The 21,448-nt window shown below is 33.1% G+C and overlaps 1 protein-coding gene across 1 annotated transcript in view; it reads left to right on the top strand.

Moving 5' to 3' along the window:
• Exoc6 (exocyst complex component 6) overlaps window positions 1–21,448 on the top strand; it is a 198,346-nt gene that overhangs the window by 102,477 nt on the left and 74,421 nt on the right. Inside the window, exons 15-18 of the mRNA XM_027939970.3 lie at window positions 2,082–2,191; window positions 10,404–10,515; window positions 11,248–11,382; window positions 21,130–21,309. Coding sequence (XP_027795771.2) covers window positions 2,082–2,191; window positions 10,404–10,515; window positions 11,248–11,382; window positions 21,130–21,309 — 537 coding nt within the window. The remainder of the gene's footprint in view (window positions 1–2,081; window positions 2,192–10,403; window positions 10,516–11,247; window positions 11,383–21,129; window positions 21,310–21,448) is intronic.

Genomic DNA, 21,448 nt, shown 5'->3' with positions numbered 1-21,448 from the left:
GATAATGGCTTTGAGCTTGTGATCTTCTTGACTCCTTCAGCCTCCTTATCTGCTGGGATTACAGGCATGCTCTGCTTATTTTCTATATCTTTGTTGTCAGAATAAGCAAGAATGAATTCAGAGTGAATTGTGACTATAAATTTTTGTCATATTTTTATGTACAACTTAGTCATAAATGTGTAATAATCACTAAATATAGAAAAAACAATTAAATGCATAGCTTTTAGATTATAGCTAACATTGCTAAAAGATCAGAATAATTCTTCTAATTCTATATTTTTTAAAGTCCCAGAGTTGTCCCTGTGTCAAGAAACATTACTAGAATATTCTCCCTCTCATGGCTTGGTTTTGTTTTCTTTTGTTTGTAGTTACTGGTAAGGAGTTTTATTCAGACTATAGCATCTGTATCAAGAGCACTGAACCAGCCAGGTGTGGTGGTGCACACCTATAATCCAGTGACTCGAGAGGCTGAGACAGGAGGATAACAAGTTTGAGGCCAGTCTTAGCAACTTAGTGATGCCCTGTCTCAAAATAAAAATAAGCACAAGGGATATAACTTAGTGGTAAAGTACCCCTGGGTTAAATCCTCAATACCTACACCCACCTGCCATTAAAATAAAGCACTGAACCAGGCTGGATTCGCACATTAGCTCTGCTTGTAGCTTACTATGGCCAAGTGACTTACCTTATTTGGGTATTAGGGCCTAATCTAATCTGTCAAATGAGGTAGAACTGAGTGATGTTTACTGTCCTTTCCAATTATGCTAAATAATTCTAAGTAGGTTTATAATTTAAAATAAAACTTTCTTGTGAGGAGCTTCCAATATATTCATTTATCCCTTAGATTAAGCTCCTAATTTAGAAAAATCATTTCTGCATGTAGAAAGGCTGTAATTCTGTAGTGTAAAGTACAGTTGATGAAGTTTAGTAGATGAAGATCCAGAAATGTAATTGGAAGATTCCTGTAATCCTCGTGACTCAGGAAGATTGCAAGTTCGAGGCTAGCCTCAACAACTTAGTGAGACCCTGTCTCAAAATAAAACATAAAAAATGGCTGGGAATATAGCTCAGTGGTAAAGTGGCCCTGGGTTAGATCCTCTGTAGCCCCCCCAAAAAAGAAAGAAAGAAATGTAATTGGAGAAATAGAAAGGGTCAGACCATAATAGCCCTTGTCAATAATGTTGGAGAGTTTAGCCTCAGAGGCAAGTCACCGAAAAGTTTTAAGCAGTAACAACATAATTAGATTTGTGCTTTAGGAATATCATTCTGGCTAACCTGTGATGACTGGAAAGAGTAAGACTGGTAGCAGGGAGTACAGCTAAGACATTTTTACAGTTATCCAATTGAGAGGGGTTGGTGACCTGAATAGGGCCTATGGTTGTGGAACCTGACTTAGGAGGTAATTAGGAAGTTGAACAACAGAAGCTGCTGATGGTTATTTGCTTATGAGGGATAAGGAAAATAAAAGAAGTCAAGTATAATAACTAAATTTCTATCTTGAATAGTGGTGGCATTCACTATGATGGGAAACACAAAAGGAACAGGTTTTGAAAAAAAAAAGAGATGATCATTTCACTTTTGGATATATTGTGTCTGAAATAGTACAGCTAAATGGGAGTGTCCAGTAGGTAGTTAGATATATGGATTTGAACATTAAGAGAAAGATTCAATCTGGAATTGTAGATTTGGGAAATACTGACATTTACATGGTCATTGAAATCATGGGAGTATGAGATCATGCAAAGTATACAAGTATTATGGATACAAAGTAGTAAGCTATTAGATTTTTATCTGTACAATGCTTATCATCAGAACACAAAGAGGTATTGATATGTGCTGTCTCTGCTTGTTGGAAGTATACTAAAATGATTTTAAGTATAAGATTAAATTGCTGCAGTTTTTTCAGAATTATTTTGGATTTCTTTAAAATATAAAAAATAAAGTAGAAAAGCAGCAATAGAATTTATGTAATTATTTACTATTAATTCAAATATGAGGTCAATTTAATTTTTATATTTTGTAATGATTAGACTGACTTTTTCAAAATTTTCAAAAACAATATTTACTTTCTCTTTCTACAGCAATCTTTCCCCAAAAAATTCCCCATGTCTCAGTCAGTGCCTCATATATACATTCAAGTTAAAGAATTTATTTATGCCAGCCTTAAATTTTCAGAATCGCTGCACCGGAGGTAAGCTTACTAATAAGAAATGTGTCTTTATCATACTGTTTTTATGAATCATTAACATTTAGTTTTCATACCATGACTCTTTAATGAATTATTCTCTCATAAAAAAAGTTTACATATTTTATTTAGTTATATTTAGGGTTTAGTTGATATAAATCTAATATTGTATTTTTAACTTTTAATTATGTAAATCTTCAAAGTACATAAAAGTAAAAATAATTTATAGGAAACTTCTATGTTCTCAGCATCTAAATTTAACAGTAATAAAAATTTTGTCATATATTCTTTTTTTTGCAGTGATGGGGATTGAACCTAGGGCCTTGCTTATGCTGGATCAATACTCTGCCCCTGAGCAACATCCCCAGCCTTTGCCATATCTTCTTTTTTTTTTTTTTTTTTGCTGATATATTTGCAAGCAAATTCCTAATATAATGATCTTTTATCCCTGAATACTTCAATATGTGTTTCTATAAACAATGAGGACATTTCATTAGTTAACAAAATGTAACAAAATTAATATGATTCCATAGTATCAGTTTCCTAGTATATGTCAATGTTGTCTTGATTATCTTTTTCAATGGGTCCAAACAAGGTTCACACCTTGCATTCATGATTCAATTTGTTTCATGATGTTCCCTTTTTATCTGTGACATTGACTGCCTTGTTGGAGATCTGATATCATTAAGCTTGTTTTTTTTTTTTTTTCAGAAAGGTTTAAAGTGAGGATTCAGACAAAATCAATAGAATAAGTAAAGAATGGTGTAGCAAGTTGATACACTCAATAATGGAGAGCAGCACAACTATTGGTAGTAATAGCCAATTTAATTTTATAGGCAAGAAATGTCATTTATCTGATATGATGAAAATAATATTCTATGTTTATGGAAATGGGAAATGTGATATTATTCCTTTTTGCTGATAAGGAAACCGAGGCTCAGAAAGGCTAAATCAATAATTCAGAATGATCATGCTCATTAGGTTGAGAGCTGGGATGAAGAGCAGGTCTTCTGATTCACATCTGTAAAAATGTCTGGCATAATAAAAAAGGTTCAGTTAATGGAAGCAAAGCATTAATCTTTATGCTACATCCAGTTATCTAGAAAGATCCTGCATTATAGTCAGGTGATACATTTCTGATTGTGAACACTCTGGAACACATGAAGTGGTAATTCTTGCTTTCATGTTTACTCTGAAATTCATTCTTCTGAATTTATGTATGGAATAGCAGGAGATATTCTTTTTCAGGGAAACTCAAAATTTTAAATCACAAAAAGGCAGTTCATATGTTATAATTGTTTTTCAAGCAGAAATTTTATTGTATCTGTTTCTTATCATAAAGTACTACTATTTTGGATTTAAACAAGATAAAAATAAATGGAAAAAGAAATGTGTTCTGCCAGTGTGAATGAGTATCTGATTTAAAGTCTTACATTGTTCTTTCCTTGTGAGTAGTGATTCTTTGAAAGATTTTGTAATTCCTGTTCATGAGTAATAAGAATAGAAGAAGAAAGGAAGGCAAATGTCTAACAAATAGCATTTGTTGTGCTATGTGATTCCCATTAGCCAGCAGTTCTCAAGTAGTTGCCAGACCAGTAACATTAGTATCACAGAGGAAATAATTAGAAATACTACCTCAGACTTCCTAAATTAGAAACTGAGGGTGAGTTCCAAGGTTTTACCAACTTCTCTGAGTGACTCTGTTGTATAGCAAAATTTTTAAAAAAATCACTGCTTAAGCTTCATCATACTTTACCAACCACTTACACCAAAGTTTCTAAAGACACTAACTTTAGCTTTAGATACTAGAGGTTATGTAGCATAAAATATCACACACACCATCATATAGCCTTTGAAAAAGGTAGTGAATATAAGTTGAGTATTACCTGAAAAGGAATAACATAAGAGTAAGTCTGATTACAATGGTAAGTTTTTCTAGTGGATATATCAGAGCCATCAACAATTTATTCCTATCCTGTTTTTCATTTAACATTCTGTTCTAAACAGAAGCTATGCAGTGCTTAATAACATAAGCTTTAGTTTGAGTCTTGATGCTAACAAGTCAATTCATCTCCTTAAACTGCAGTTTCCTCATCTGTCAAATGAGGAAAATAATTTGTAGTAAGAATGAAAGGAGGTAGTGCATGTGCAATAAAGCACCGAGTACAATACCTAGCACATGGTAGGCTCACAGAGCTTAGGAGAGCATGGGATGCTAGATGTGAGACTGGAGCTTGGAGTGTTTATATTTTATTTTAAAAGTGTTGGGGCAAAATGAAACTGAATCCCTTTCTCTCGCCATGCACAAAAGTTAATTCAAAATGGATCAAGGAGCTTGATATCAAATCAGAGACACGCCGTCTAATAGAAGAAAAAGTTGGCTACGATCTACATACTGTGGGGTGGGGCTCCAAATTCCTCAATAGGACACCCATAGCACAAAAGTTAATAACTAGAATCAACAAATGGGACTTACTCAAACTAAAAAGTTTTTTCTCAGCAAAAGAAACAATAAGAGAGGTAAATAGAGAGCCTACATCCTGGGAACAAATCTTTACTCCTCACACTTCAGATAGAGCCCTAATATCCAGAGTATACAAAGAACTCAAAAAATTAGACAATAAGAGAACAAACAACCCAATCAACAAATGGGCCAAGGACCTGAACAGACACTTCTCAGAGGAGGACATACAATCAATCAACAAGTACATGAAAAAATGCTCACCATCTCTAGCAGTCAGAGAAATGCAAATCAAAACCACCCTAAGATACCATCTCACTCCAGTAAGATTGGCAGCCATTATGAAGTCAAACAACAACAAGTGCTGGCGAGGATGTGGGGAAAAGGGTACACTTGTACATTGCTGGTGGGACTGCAAATTGGTGCAGCCAATTTGGAAAGCAGTATGGAGATTTCTTGGAAAGCTGGGAATGGAGCCACCATTTGACCCAGCTGTTCCCCTTCTCGGTCTATTCCCTAAAGACCTAAAAAGAGCATGCTACAGGGACACTGCTACATCGATGTTCATAGCAGCACAATTCACAATAGCAAGACTGTGGAACCAACCTAGATGCCCTTCAATAGATGAATGGATAAAAAAATGTGGCATTTATACACAATGGAGTATTACTCTGCATTAAAAAATGACAAAATCATAGAATTTACAGAGAAATGGATGGCATTAGAGCAGATTATGCTAAGTGAAGCTAGCCAATCCCTAAAAAACAAATGCCGAATGTCTTCTTTGATATAAGGAGAGTAACTAAGAACAGAGTAGGGTCGAAGAGCATGAGAAGAAGATTAACATTAAACAGGGATGAGAGGTGGGAGAGAGAAGGGAAATTGCATGGAAATGGAAGGAGACCCTCAGAGTTATACAAAAGTACATACAAGAGGAAGTGAGGGGAAAGGGAAAAATAATACAAGGGGGACAAATGAATGTCAGTAGAGGGGGCAGAGAGAGAAGAGGGGAGGGGAGGGGAGGGGAGGGGGGATAGTAGAGGATAGGAAAGGCAGCAGAACACAACAGACACTAGTATGGCAATATGTAAATCAATGGATGTGTAACTGATGTAATTCTGCAATCTGTATATGGGGTAAAAATGGGAGCTCATAACCCACTTGAATCAAAGTGTGAAATATGATATATCAAGAACTATGTAATGTTTTGAACAGCCAACAATAAAAAATTAAAAAAAAATAAAAGTGTTGGGGAACTATTGAAGAATGTTTAAGGTGTGACATGATTGGAATTATTTTTTCAAAAGTTTACCTCTGGCTCAACACGGATGGTAGATTGGAGAAGGATAACAAAAAGTATCATGTTAAGGAAGTGAAGTCAGTGGCTCAAGAAAAAGATGAAAAATGACTGAAATAGGATCAATGGTTACAAAGAGAAAGGAACATATACAAGAAGTGTTAGGAGCCTGAAATAGGAGTACTTGTGAATAAAGGGATGGAGGATAATTTGACTTATATTTCAGTGGATTTGAATTTGTTTATATACTCTCTAATAACTAACTATAACTGAAATCGCTATTATCTTTAAGTTTTTAAAGATGGGGATATATTCATCTTTTTTTAGGTGAACAAATGCTAGCGAAAGGGAAAAACAAAAAGTATCTCTTTAGCACTCATCTTACAACTTGACTTAAATAGAGTAAAATTGAGAATTATTCTTGAAGTGGGGAGATCCTGGGATTAAACCTAGGACATTGTGCATGCTAAAGAATGTGCTGGCTCATCCCTGGTCTTGAGAGTTATTCTTGAAACTGCAATCCTAATCTATAGCATTAGTTCCCTTTACCTTTTCCTTTAAATATAATTACTTTAAACTTGTTGTGTGGACAATTTGAATGTTCTAACATGTACTTGTTATTACCTACTCTAATGTGGATTCTTGAAACACAATACTCATACCTGATTAAGATATTATTAAATTTGTAGAGCTAAGCATGGTGGCTCATGCCTATAATCCCAGCAGCTTGGGAGGCTTGAGACAGGAGGACAGTGAGTTCAAAGCTAGTCTCAGCAATTTATCAAGGCTCTAAACAATTAGTGAGACTTTGGCCCTAAATAAAATATAAAAAAGGGCTGGGATGTAGCTCAGTGGCTAAGCGCCCCTGGTTTAATCGCTAGTACCAAAACCAAACCAAACCAAAACAAACCAAAACAAACAAAAAACCACTTGTAGAAAGCATAGAAATATAGCATTTTGGAATTATTATTTTTTTATTTACAGAGGAGTTATAGTGGCTTTCTAATAATTATGATTTTATTTTTAAACTGAATTTATAATACCAAAGATAAAAGTCATTAATCATATTATTATGTATAATCTTCCCTAAAACCTAATGTCCGAATATAAAACTAGAACATCAGTTCCAACTCCTTTTATATATGAAGTTTAAAAGGCAAAGATTGTGTGCTAATGCTACGACTGAAAAGGCTACAGTATTCTCCTTCTCTGTTTGACAAAAATATCTAATTTTGTTAGATTGATTCTGATCATTTTTTGGGCTGTGGGGATACCAGATATTGAACTAAGGAGCATTTGGCCACTGAGCCACATCCCCAGCCCTATTTTGCATTTTATTTAGAGATAGGGTCTCATTGAGTTGCTTAGTGCCTCACTTTTGCTGAGGCTGGCTTTGAACTTGCAATCTTCCTGCCTCAGCCTCCTGAGCCACTGGAATTACAGATGTGTGCCACTGTGCCTGGTGTTCTGCTCATTTTAATAAGCTGTGATCATTATCTATTCAAGAAAGTATTTATGCTGACATTTTTAAAAAATTATGCTTTGCCAAGTACACTCACTATTCTAATTTTGTTACTAAGAGGAAAAAGAAATTCAGAATATGGGGCTGAGATGTAGCTTAGTGGTAGAGTATTTGCTTAGCATGTGAAGACTCTGGGTTTAATCCCCACTACTACAAAAAAGAAAAAAAAAATTGGGATATGAAGGAACAGACAATGATTAATTAAAAGATACGTAAATCTAAATTTACTCTAGATTATCGGTTCTTTGACATTTTTATTTTTAAACTCTACATACATAACCTAAAATTGAGCTTTAAGAGTTGTTATGTTTTTTGTCATTAAAGAGTTATGGAAGCCAGGCACAGTGGTTTATACCTCTAATCCCAGTGATTTGGGAGGCTGAGGCAGGAAAATTGCATGTTTTGAGGCTAGCCTGGGCAATCTTATTGAGATCTTGTTTCAGAACAAGAAAATAAAATGGACTGGAAATGTAGCTCAGTGGTAAAGCATCCCTAGGTTCAATCCCCATTACAAAAAAAAAAAAAGTTATGGATAAAAAAAAATCATGTCTGTGTTTAAAGCTCATATTTTATTTTTGTTTAAACATATTTTGGAGTTAAGATTTTTTAAATAAGAAGTATTTTATAGCTTTTATAGTATGAATGTTTTTATTATGAATAAAAGTAGTGCCAGAGAATTAAATGACTTCATAAAAGACTCCAAAGTTTCATGATTATTTGGTTGTAGAGGAATAATATAAGATTTGAATGTTGTCTTTAAGCATTTTTTTAGTCCTCATAAGAAATTAAGCTGTAAGATATTTAGGAGAGTTATTGCATATTAAATTTAATTATTGTGAAGTGTTCTTTAAAATTTAGGAAGAGTATAAGTTACAGGTTCAAAGGGCAAGGACTTAAGGAAAAAATTGCTCAGTTGATATTAAAAACTACATGGGGGGAATACTAGTCATAAGGTAAATCTTGCTGGCCCAAATAGGACACAGGTGCTGATAGGTTTTCTTTCTCTGGTTTTTGAAGAAACCAGACTCAGCATTCAAGGATGTATAGGGAAATTAAACAAAAGATATTATCTGTAAATGATAACTTTCACATGAAAAAGATGCTATGCAGTGTGTCTTTAAGCACAATTTCAGTGTATCTGAAAAACCAGAGGAGTTGTCAACCACCTTTCTTTTATTAGGGTGAATAATTGGCTTGTTCAAGGGATACTATTGATCAATTAAAACATTTTCTGTCTTGAATGTTTGATACCAAGTAACCCTGAAGCCCTGCTCATTTCTGGAGAAGTCTTGATTCTATATTTTAAAACAAATCAGAGAGAAATAGCCTCCTTGGGCCTACTAGAATTAGGGTTAGCAGAAATAGTACAGTCCCTGCACTGGAGCTGGGGTGGAAGCAGTGTTAGAGCAGGGGCTTAGCAAGCAGAAAGCTCTTGGTTGGACCCCAGCACCAAAAACTAAATAAAGTAAACAGAAAAGGACCTGCATTAAAAGAGAGAACATTAGAACAGTAGCAAGAAGTGTTCATGTTTGGTCAAATGTTGCTTTATTTGCATCTTTAAAAGTAAATGTAGGGTGCTGGGGATGTGGCTCAAGCGGTAGCGCGCTAGCCTGGTGTGCGTGCGGCCTGGGTTCGATCCTCAGCACCACATACAAACAAAGATGTTGTGTCCGCCGAAAAAAAAATATATTAAAATTCTCTCTCTCTCTCTCTCTCTTTAAAAAAAAAATAAATAAATGTAGGGGCTGGGGGTTATAGCTCAGTGGTATAGCCCTTGCCTCGCACACGTGAGGCACTGGGTTCAATCCTCAGCACCACATAAAAATAAATAAATAAAGTAAAGATATTGTGTCCATCTTTTAAACAATTTTAAAATGTAATAAATATTTGTGCTTTATATAGTTTTAGAAATGTTATTTTAATACAGTAAAAAATAAAAGGAGATGACTTGGGAGGTTAAGACAGAAGGATCACAAATTCAAGGCCAACCTCAGCAACTTATCGAAGCCATAAGCAACTTAGTGAGACCCTGTCTCAAAAAATAAAAAGGACTAGGGAGTAGGTCAGTGGTAAGGTGCCCCTGGGCAATACCAAAAAAAATTTTAAAAAAGTAAAAGGTGTAAGGCAGTTGTTCTAAACGGAGAATAATTTTGGCCTCCTCCCTGCTGCCACCCACCTCTCTACCTTTGGCAATGTCTAGAAATATTTTTGGTTGTTACAATTTCGGGGAGGGGTGCTACATGGAACTAGTAGGTGGAGACCAGAAATACTGCTAAACATCTTACAATTCACAGAATGGGCCCCCCAGCACAGAATTATTCAGTCTAAAATGTTAATGGTGCTGAGATTGAGAATCCCAAGAAATTATTATTCGGTTGAAGGCCTAGTGGTGAGGAGGAAAGCATAAGAATAGTGCCAGCTTAACAATCTTTAGGATGTTCAGAAGCATCATAGGTTTTTTTGCACTAAATTGAAATTAGTTTAAAATATAAGTGTCTTCAAAAATCTCAATGGAAATGGATAGCTTAATTATTTTAAAATTTAAATCTGAAAATTTATATCTAAGAAAAGTTCACATCAATGTGTGTTAAAAAAGTAATTTTTAGCTATAGTTATATATGAAGTGTCTTGCAAAGTGACTGTAGAATGTAGTTGTAATTTAAGAATAGTTTTATTTCCTTGTACTAAGTACCTCATGATTTTTCTGTAGTGATTGATTTGATGAATTTAAATTATTGCCACAAAAGAATATTCTGCTTTGTGAATTTATGAAATTGAATTGAAGTTTGTGATTTAGTAAGTATGAGTTATTATAATTCATTTAAAGATAAGAAAGAATGGATTAGAACAAATTATTTTAACAAATAATATTAAATTATTTAGAATGTTAACTAACTATACCCTTGGAAAGTTTAATAATATCAACCTTTCTTTTTAGTTCAACAGAAATAGATGATATGCTTAGAAAAGCAACAAATCTGCTGCTGACCAGAACTTTGAGTAGCTGTTTACTGAACCTTATTAGAAAGCCTCATATAGGTTTGACAGAGGTAGGTTAAGAAGACACATACAACCAAATAGTTTTTTATTTGAAAAAATTTATAGATTATTGATGAACATCATAATATAAAACTGGCTTGGTATTTTATTTATTTGTTCTTTCTTAGATATACGTGACTGTAGAGAGCATTTTGACATATTATACATACATGGAGAATAATTTATTTTAATTAGGATCTCATTATTGTGGTTGTACTTGATAATGGAGTTTCACTGGTCATGTATGTATATATGAACATAGGAAAGTTATGTCAGATTCATTCTATTGTCTTTTCTAACCCCATCCTCCCTCCCTTCCCTTCATTCCCTTGTATCTAATCCAATGTGCATCTTCTCATGTTTTCATTTATTTACACCAGAAATAAAGGAAATGTGAGAAAATGCATTTAAATATCTCATTGCCAGTCTTTACATGGAGGATCAAAATCCTCAATCCTCATTTTTTTTTTTTACTTATTTAATGTATGAGATTGGAAAAGTACTATGGAAAGTTATTTTTAAATTATTGGCAGTTGGATTCTTGGTGTATCCATATATATTTTTTAATGATGTTAGCAGTATTTGCATCAGGCTTTTAACATCAGATAATCAGTTGTTTCCTGTGTTGCTATAATTATGCAGAAATGGTACAGTGTCTGGAAGTAATAATGCTGTTTTTAAAAATCAGATAGTTTTGTATATGTGTAAATTGCATTTTACTGTATATATTTTGTGTTTTCTAGCTAGTGCAAATCATCATAAACACAACACACCTGGAACAAGCTTGTAAATACCTTGAGGACTTTATAACTAACATTACAAATATTTCTCAAGAAACTGTTCATACCACAAGACTTTATGGACTTTCTACTTTTAAGGTATGTAAAATCTGACCAAAGTTTTCTTTTCAATTACTTTAGCAAAATTAGGTAATTAAAGACAATTTTTGTGTGTGATTTCATTGTATTTCTAAATATTGAGAATTAGAGCTAATTATTGTCAACAAACAGATAAATGTCAGTTCCTTTTTGGCATTTTAAATATTAATAAAACATTTTAAACTTCAATAAAAGTGGAGAGAAACATTGATTTTCTACAATGTATTACATTTTGTTTATGTTTTGAAAACAAATGATAAGGTTGAATTAGGCTAGCTGAATTTTAGAGTTCAATAATTAATTTTACATGTGTGTGTGTTTGGAAATGAAAAATATGAGATAAATAAGTGTGAGATTTGCTTTTCATCCCTTATTGACTCTATACTGAAGAAAAAAATATGTCACAGAAGTTCTTTTTTCTGGATGAAAAGATTTATACTTGTATAGTAGCAGGGGATATACTGAAAGATGAATTGATGGTTGTTTTCAGCAGAGTGCAAGATTCAATAATTTTATGTTTGTTTTTTTGATTTGGAAACACAAATGATACATTGGAATAGGCTAGCATTGTAAATTTCCTTGTAAGGAATATTTTATTAAATTAATTATAAACCACTTACTGATCCCTTCTAACTTTAAAAATCCAAAAGAATTTTTATCTTCCTACTTTTTCTATATTATAAATTATTCAATTTATCTCCTAAAATTATATTGTAATAATTTATTTTTAAAATTAAGTGCACTTGTATTTAGATATAATTAACTTAATATTTACTCTGACTTTGAATGTGCAAAGCCCAGAAACAACTGTGGGTTCCTAAAATTATCTATTTGGTCCCTAAATCTTATGCTTCCCCGATGACTCTTAAGCTCATGTTGTCAGCCTGATACAGAAGACAAATTAAGAATGGCATCTGTGTCAGTGGATTTATAAAATTAGAATTGAGACAGAACGGTGTGAAAAAGCAGGCATTCATTTATTCAATAATATAATGTAGTGATTAAGAGTATACACTCTGGAGTAGACTGCTATGTGACCTGTGCAAGTTTTTTAACCTTAATGATTACAAATTTCTTCATCTGTAAAATCAGAGTAACAATATACTATATACCTCATATGAGGTTATAAAGATTAAAGGAGATAGCACAGAGCAATTCATTGTTTATCAGTTATGCTCTGAGCTCTCTATTAGGCCCCAAGTATACAAATATCTGTCACTTCCCTCAAGAAGCTCACAGGAAGAAAAAACTGTAAAAGATACGTAACAGTATCACTTAAGTATTATAAGGGGAGAGTACAATTTTGGACCTTTATTTATCCAAAGATGCATTGATCTTCAGCTTTTTTCTTTCTTTTTTCCTTCTTTATGGTACTGGGGATTCAACCCAAGGGTGCTCTACCACTGAGCTATATCCCCAGTTCTTTCTTTCTTTTCTTTTTTTTTTAATTTTGAGACAGTGTCTCATTAAATTGCCCAGACTGGCCTTGAACTTGTGATCCTCTTGCCTCAGCTTCACCAGTGTCTACGATTCCAGATGTGTGCCACTGCCTTCAGAAATCCTTAGCTTTTATATTAGATTTTTTAAATAATCTCTCTCTTAATTGTTCTTTCTGTCCTTATATTCATGTATGCTTCAGTCCCTGACAAGAGGGGATTTACTTAGGCTTAGAGTTGTAAGCCTAATTAACTGCTCACATTAAATTTGATCTGCTTACTCAGTACTCTGAATAAAATATGAAATACCTTGGTGTTTCTAGGAATTTTCAAGCAATTGTTTATTATCAGTTAGAATCAAAGATGCTGGAACATGGTGCTCTTATATTGGGGGATCTTGAAACTGTTTCTCAAAATCTGTCTGTAGGGAGAGAATTTTCGAAATATTAGCTCTGGTTCACCACTCCATAGTTGTAGATATTTAGTTGAAACACCAACTACCATCATATACCCTTAGGTGGGTTTCCTTGGAAATCAGAAATCAAGTTCTGCCACTACAAATAGCATAGCTTCCTCATTTTTTGTTATTCTTTGTTTTGTTTTCACTTAGAGCTTAGTAAATATTTCTTTGTTTCATCCTATGTTTCATAATATAACAAGAGCTGTTTTGTGCTCATTATTGGAAAATCAAGTATTTGGTTCTACCTTTTGATCTATTTCAAGAGGAATTTGTCTTGAATTGTGATATGAAGAAGTGGTTCAGCAGGGAGAATTGTTAACTCAATGTTAGAGTGAATTACTCAGGGACATTGGGGAATTTCCATTCATATTGAATAGTCAATGTGTTGCCTATTCTACAGAGATGATTGAGGTACAGTCTTAGTTATGGATATTAGATTGAATTGCTTAGTTAACCTCTTAGCCTAATTCTTTTCAATCCAATAACCCTACAAAACATTCTTGTTTGGTTTCTTAAAGGTCATGGAAACAAGCACTTTCAAGATTCCTTTACCATACCTCTATTTTTTTTCTTCCAAAATGCACATATGCATACATATGTTATATGTGCTCATGTATGTCATCTGTTTATTTTATGAATTATTATAGATTTTCTTATTAGCTTACCTTTCACTTTGCTGAATCTGTGAGTGGTATTTGAGGTACAACAGTAGTTACTACCCTAAAACAGTACTTCAACTTATTGAAATTAACTTGGACCCACACAGAGCCACTTAAAAATAATGTAAGAGTTACGCTTACTGAAAAAATTAGCATCAAGACAGAGGGATGAAATGGGAATATCATTTCCTTTTTGGTTTATGATGTAGAGGAATGATCCCAGTTCTCTCTCTTTGGCACCAGGGATCTTTTAACTTGGTTCCATGGAACTTTTCTAGTCTGTCACCCTGAAGAGTTTCTTTCTGAGTCCTGGTAGTGATTGCAACTGTAAGTCAATCAAAATAATATGGCATAATGAAAAAATGTGTTGAAAAGTAGCCAAGTGAATTAGTGCTCCTTTACTAATTTAATTAGAAGCATAAAGAGGCAAATCTTTCTTTCATTTTAAAGTTGATTTTAGGTACCAAATATAAGAATAAAGTAACTTTTCTTGATTGTCAAACTGGTATCTAAAGCATCTAATGAAATTAGCTATTTATTTTTTAAAACTATGATTCCTTAAATTGGCTTATCCTCCTGTCCATCTTACTCACTATTATACTCCTTCCCCCATCATGACTAAATATTAGGTTTGTTGTATTGTCTTATCTGTTTTTCCCCTGTTTTGTCAATACTGATATTAAGATAATGATTTGGATGCTATGTGTGGTATAATTAACATTTAGAAATTTCTGGATCAAAATTATGGCTTACTATAACATTGTTTTTTGAAGAAAAGCAGGAAAAAATTAACTAGGGAAAATAGTCTTGTGACAGTTCCAGTGCCATCTACTACTTAGATTTTTAAGGCCCCAAAAAGGTTATTGAACTGTTTGCCTTATTCTAAATGAGTAAAATTAAACATAACCTTTTTTTCCCCTTAGATACTCAATAAAATGTTCAAATAGGATACTTGTAATAGAGCTACTAAGAAAAAAATTGATAGAAACTAACAGAAAAATCAACTAAAACTTTCTTAAACAATAATGGGGCCTGGTGGAGTGACATGCTCCTAAAGCCACTGAGCAACATAATGGCACTCCATCTTGAAACAAAAACAAAAACAACCAACTAAACAAAAAACTGCAATAATTTTTTGCCAGAGTAACTGAAAAGTCCAAAGACAGGGCAGATTTCAGGTGAGGCTGAAGCCTGCTGCTCAGGATATATCACCAAGGACCCAGAGTCTCTCCTTTATTTAGCTCTACTTTATGCAATTTTGACCTCATTTTCAGACACCATGTGATGACCCAGTACCTGTAGGTGCTCTCCTGGTAGCAGAATGGTTGCCTGGTCCCAGTTCCAAACCTCACATTTTCATGCCTTATCATCTGAAGAGAGAGACAATGTTTCTTTCACTAGCTGCTGTGGAGTTCCCTGTGTAAGAGGATGGAAACTGCTAATTTTCTTATACTCATCAAGATTCATCCTTGGAGCCAGATATAGGTTCAGTCCTGCCTGAACCATATATCTGTGAATGTTTTCCAAAACATGTTTGAAGACTGCTCCAAAAGGGAGAATAAATGACAAACAGAAAATTATAGATGTGTATTTCTACTTAGCTTTCATTCAGAACACACATGCTTATGGATTAGGAGGTACAGATGGAGTTTATACATGTTTTAAAAATCCTTCTGGGATAGTTCTGCTGTGCACCAATGGTTGAAAACTACTGATAGTATGACCTCATTTAATTTTTATACATTGCAATAAAAAATAGTTCTCAAATTCTGCTTAATACATTTCTGCCTCCAGAGGGCACTGTTTCTTTAACAAGCAAAGGAAGAATGAATGAATTTGTTTATAAGCTGAATGTTTTTAAATTTTATGTAAGATTTAAATAAAATATTTAAACTGACCTTCATAAGATCACTTCATGCAGTATCAAGGTCATATATGTTTCCTAATGATTGTATTTGGATTACAAAATAAGTAAAACTTTTAGTCATTAGAAAATTTCTTTCAAATGTTGTCTTAAAATGTGTCCCTGCTCAGAACTTCTGTCTGAATTTTTCTTTCACATAGCATAGCCACTAACTTCCTGATTTAGATTTCTTAGCTTTCTTTTATAGTTTATGGACTATAATAAACTTCTTAAAATATTAAATACTTCTCCTTCCAATTTAAAAAAAAATCTTGAAAAAAGTTGGTTTGAACCTAAATAGTTTATAGGGAAAGTAGAACCTACCCTTGGTGTTACCTCAGAAAAGTAAACTAAACACCAAAGTTCTTGACAGTAACAACAATGAAAATAATAAATTTTTATATTTCCACTTTATTGTTGCTTAGTTTCTTTTCTTTTTTCTTTTTTGTGAATCACTCTATCATGAAACATGAAGTCTAGAAAGCACGCACGCAATTGTAATGACTATAATGTGAATGACTTTATTGTCATCATTTTAATAATTTTTCTTTTTTCAGATAAAAAACTGTTTTGTTTTTCCTCATGGCTTCAAATTTTGTAGATATTTTCTCACTCTTTCAATTTTTGGTTAGCATTTTAGTTGTCCCATATTACTTTTTAAAAATTCAGGAAAATATTAGTTAATACCTTCTTTATTTTAATAACACTGTGTATAGTAAAAGAGGGTATTAAATATACCATTGATTTTAAAAGTGAATTTAAATTAGAATCTTTAAAGAATTTCCATTTTATAAAAATCAAAAGCTATAAATCCATAAATTTAGAGGAAAGGAGTCTCTTGAAACTGGCTTAATATTTTGTTAGGGGTGGGGGATATAGTTAGCAGCACAACACTTGCCTAGCATGTGTGAGGTCCTAGGTTCAATCCCTAGCACTATAATAGACAAACAAACAAATAAATAAATAAATATATATATTTTTTTTTTTTGGTTAAGAATCTTCTTTTCTTGCCTACATAAGAGGCTTCCCAGAAAAGCAAGAGAAATCATAAATACAGTCTGAATGTATATAGGAAATTTAACAGAAGATAGAAACAATCAGTCTCTCAATTTTCTTTGCCTTATAATAGAAATGTTGAATACAGGATGATTATACAACACTGAGCTTTAGGTCTCTTTTATCTGAGTGGTGTGTGGGATTGTTGTTTAGCTTCACTTCTGTTGTGACCTATATTAATCCATTTAGATTCAACAAAGACAGTGAGTCATGAAAAAGGACTAATTATGAATGTTGGGGCAAAATGGAAAGTGATAAATGAGCATTTTTTAAAATATATGGCTTCAAGAAATTGACTTACAAGTGGTATTAAGATGTGTTATGGTATAGTTCTGTAGGTTATAAGCATTTGTCATCTTAATTACCTTTCCCTGATGTTGTTAGGGAAGTTGAAGAGAGATGTGAATTATTGCTATTGATAATACTTATTATCTATGATCCCATTAGCTAGTTGCTAGTGTTTCACATTTAAAAAAATCTTTCTGTGAATGTTCAATATTCATTTTTTCTCCACTACATGCAAATAACTTTTGTAAGTTAAGTTAACTTGGGCAATTTGGAAGGCTTGAAATGCTGATATATTAATCATCTTTATGCAGTTCACTTAATATACATTTATTGACCATTACTAGCTACCTAACACTAGTAGGTGTAAGGAAACTAATCGTGTTTTTAAATGATAGGTGCCTAGTATGGTTACTTTGAATTAATGATAGAAGCTTGTATAGTGTCCTGTGAGATAGGGATGATTGTTACTTCCTTTGAAATAATAATAATCCAAGGATCTACAAAAGTTATTTTGCGCAAGATGTAAAGATATAGTGGGACACAAACCCCTTCCCATTTTTCTCAAATCCCTTTCCACTTTTTCTGTTAAGTAAATTAAAATACTGGCCCATATTCTTTAAGTACATTAAAGAAAACTTTATGGTCCATTTCTTCATTATTTATTATTAGCAAGGATGACAGTTTTTTAAATGGCCACAAATTCTTAACACTTCTTTCATTGAGCAGTGTGTGTGTGTGTGTGGGGGGGGGGGTCTATGTCCCTCCTTCCTGATATGGGTAGACTTGTGATTGCTTTGATCACAAGTCAACTAGTACAGTGAAAGCATTGTAAGACTTCTGAAGCTAGGACATAAAAGGCAGTGTAACTTCCGCTTTACTCCAAGCATGTGGGCATGGACCCTGAGCTGCCATTTCATGAGGAAGCCAAGCCATATGGAGAAATTACCTATACCAGGTGCCAGACATATGAGTGGGGGGCCTCCAGAATGATTCTAACTCTTCATTGTTGAATATTATTCCCAGACTCAAGTTGTTCCAGCTGAATCCCAGTTATTATAGAGTAAAATCATTTCCCACCCCTAGAACCTGAGAACATAATAAAATGCTTTTTTCAAACCATTAAGTTTTGGGGTAGTTTATTATTCAGCAGTAGTAATTGGAATAGCAACTGATATAAACACTTCTCCCTAGGTTCCTATTTTTGCATATCATCTGGTAGCTTTTCTTCCATGACACCTTTTTTTCCAGCCTAAATGATCTCTTCTTTCTTGCTGTACTTTCACTATACATGTAGTCAATACTGATTTATTCATATTTATTTATTCATTCTGTGAGTATTTTACATGTGATTCTTTTCTATTCCAAATAGATTATAAACTTCTTCAACATTTTCATTTAATAAGTACTTAGCTGCTATCTACTATACATCAAGTTCTGTTCTAGGTGCTGGGGATACATTGTTGAACAAAAATAGGCACAAATTTCTGCCTTAATTGAACTCACTTATTTTTGTATAACTTATTCCTGCATTGCTCAGAGTGCTGCACATATAGTGACTGATAAATTATTATTGATAAACACTAGTTTTTAGCTTCTCAAGATTTCTATGAGATGAGGTTAGAAATTTTAATGAAGAGAGACTAAAAGCATAAGTTACTATAAATAACTATTTTGAGTCACCTCATTTTGCTACTATCATATTTAGTAGTTCTTCATAACGGTTTCTGCTAATGTCATGAACATTAACTTATCTTAAATTCCTTTTTTATTTAAAGTGGTATTTATCTTTACTTTCTTCTATAGCTGAGGAGAGGCACTGTTGAAGGTTTTTATTGTTTATGTGAAATTGGTATTAGATCTTTGAGTAGAAAGAAGAAAAATCCTTCTTGGAATTCCTGTTCCAGTTCTACTGTGAAGCTAAACATGCAGATGGAAAGATATCTACTGGTAGTTGGTTTTTCTCAGCAGGGGGTGGCAGTGAGTAGTAAGTGATTAGACAGTATGAAAATTGGACTAGGAACAAAAAAGTGTTACAATGTGAAGATGATACATTTTGATCATTCATATTTACTTCCTGTATGCTCTTTTTTCTTTTTGGTACTGGGGGTTGAACTCAGGGGCACTCAACCACTGAGCCATATCCCCAGCCCTATTTTGTATTTTATTTAGAGACAGGATCTCACTGAGTTGCTTATTAGTGCCTTGCTTTTGCTATGGGATTACAGGCATATACCACCATGCCCGGCTACTTTCTCATATACACTTTAGAAAAAAAAATTTAAGGCACTCAAACCAAAAATACCTTTGAGCATTATGTTTTTAAAATATTTTCTTAGTTGTAGGTGGACACAGTATCTTTATTTTATTTATTTATTTTTATGTGGTGCTGAGGATCGAACCTAGTACCTCTCACATGTGAGGCAAGCACTCTACCACTGAGCTACATGCTAAGCCCATCCTGATTGTATTTTTGAAGTTCTGACTCAAGTAGCATTGCTTCCACAAAGCTTTATCTGACAAATATGTACTAATTATTTTCTCCTTTATTTGCTCAGGATGGTTTGCAAAACTTTTAATGTCACATTAATCACATTTTGTTATGTTGCATCTTTTCTTGCATTATAAATCCTTGATGTTAGAAACTATCTTACCCATTCCATTGTCTTTATAGTGTTCTTACTCATAGACATGATATAAATTGTATATTAGGTGAAATTATATTCAAATGTACAATGTGACTAATAATGGTGAGTGATACTAGGTCTCTCAAGGCATTAAATAGGTATTCATTTTTTTCAGAAATAGTGCTTAGCTACTTAAATAAAATTAAATCCAACTCCAAAGTGCTACTGTCACATATTTGTGAATTTTATAAATTTTTTTCTCTTATTATTTTTTTTTCATTTCATTGTGGCCAGAGAACATACATAATTGGTGTGCCTTCAGTACTTTTCAGGCTTGTTTTATGTCTTAACATATGCTGTTTTCTGGAATGTGGCCCACTTAGCAACACATTTGAGTACACAACACTTTTTTAAAAAAATTTAAGGTATTTCAACCAAAATTTTGAAGACTGTTTAGATATCCATTCTCTGCTATTTTTGTTGAGGTTACTCCCATTATTTCTTTTGTCCTCAGAGAAATTAATCATCTACTTCTTCTACTACGTTTTAAACTCAAAGCATAACAGTTTGTTCTCTGTATCCATGGAGTCCACATCTGTGGGTTCAGCCAAACTTGGGTCAAAAATACCCAGGGAAGAAATTTTGTTTGTACTGTACATGTACAGACATTTCTTGTCATTGTTTCTAAACTGTACGGTGTAACAACTATTTACATAGTGTTTACATTGTCTTAAGTATTATAAGTAATCTAGAGATGATTTAAAATACATGAGAGGACGCTCTGGGTTATATGCAAATACCATTTTATATAAGAGACTTATGTGTCCTTGGAATTGCATATGGGGGAAAATAATGGAGACATTTAGGAATAAACCCCACTTTCATTCCTGAGATACTGAAAGGCAACTATATTTCATATTTTTTTTTCTATGATAATCTGGCTTCCTTTTCCTCAGTGGGAAGGCATGATCTTCTGCATTATTGACTTTTGTTTTCCCATTTCTGCTTTTCCTTAGGGTCTTCTTAAAGTTATGAGAATAAGTTGGGAATTAATATCTCATAAAGTATCTGGTCACACAAAGAAAAAACAGGTGACAGGTTGAAAAAGAAAGAAGAAAAAATGTGATATTCAGTCAAATAAACAGAGTAGTATAAAGAAGTTAACAGTTTTCCTGGGCTTTGAATAAATGACTAAAATATTAGACCAAAGACCAAAGAAAAGTATAAGATAAAATTTATAATTTTAAGCAAACTTGCTTTATTATCTGCTTCTGTAATTGTTTCTTATTTTTTCTTTTTTGCTATTATTTTGTTTTGTCAGGATGCTCGACATGCTGCAGAAGGAGAAATATATACCAAACTCAATCAAAAAATTGATGAATTTGTTCAGCTTGCTGATTATGACTGGACAATGTCTGAACCAGATGGAAGAGCTAGTGGTTATTTAATGGATCTTATTAATTTTTTGAGAAGTATCTTTCAAGTGTTTACTCATCTGCCTGTAAGTATAAACAATTTTTAAAAATTGTAGTATAAGTTTGCTTATGAAATATGTTTTAGGATTTAACTCTAGATTGGGTTTACTTGTTTAAATAAAATTCCTAGATTGTATATTTCCTTTTCCATTATTATAAATCGGT

Source organism: Marmota flaviventris, chromosome 4 (assembly GCF_047511675.1).
Source record: "Marmota flaviventris isolate mMarFla1 chromosome 4, mMarFla1.hap1, whole genome shotgun sequence".
Classification (NCBI taxonomy): Eukaryota; Metazoa; Chordata; class Mammalia; order Rodentia; family Sciuridae; genus Marmota; species Marmota flaviventris.
This window is presented reverse-complemented; position numbering and strand designations above follow the sequence as displayed.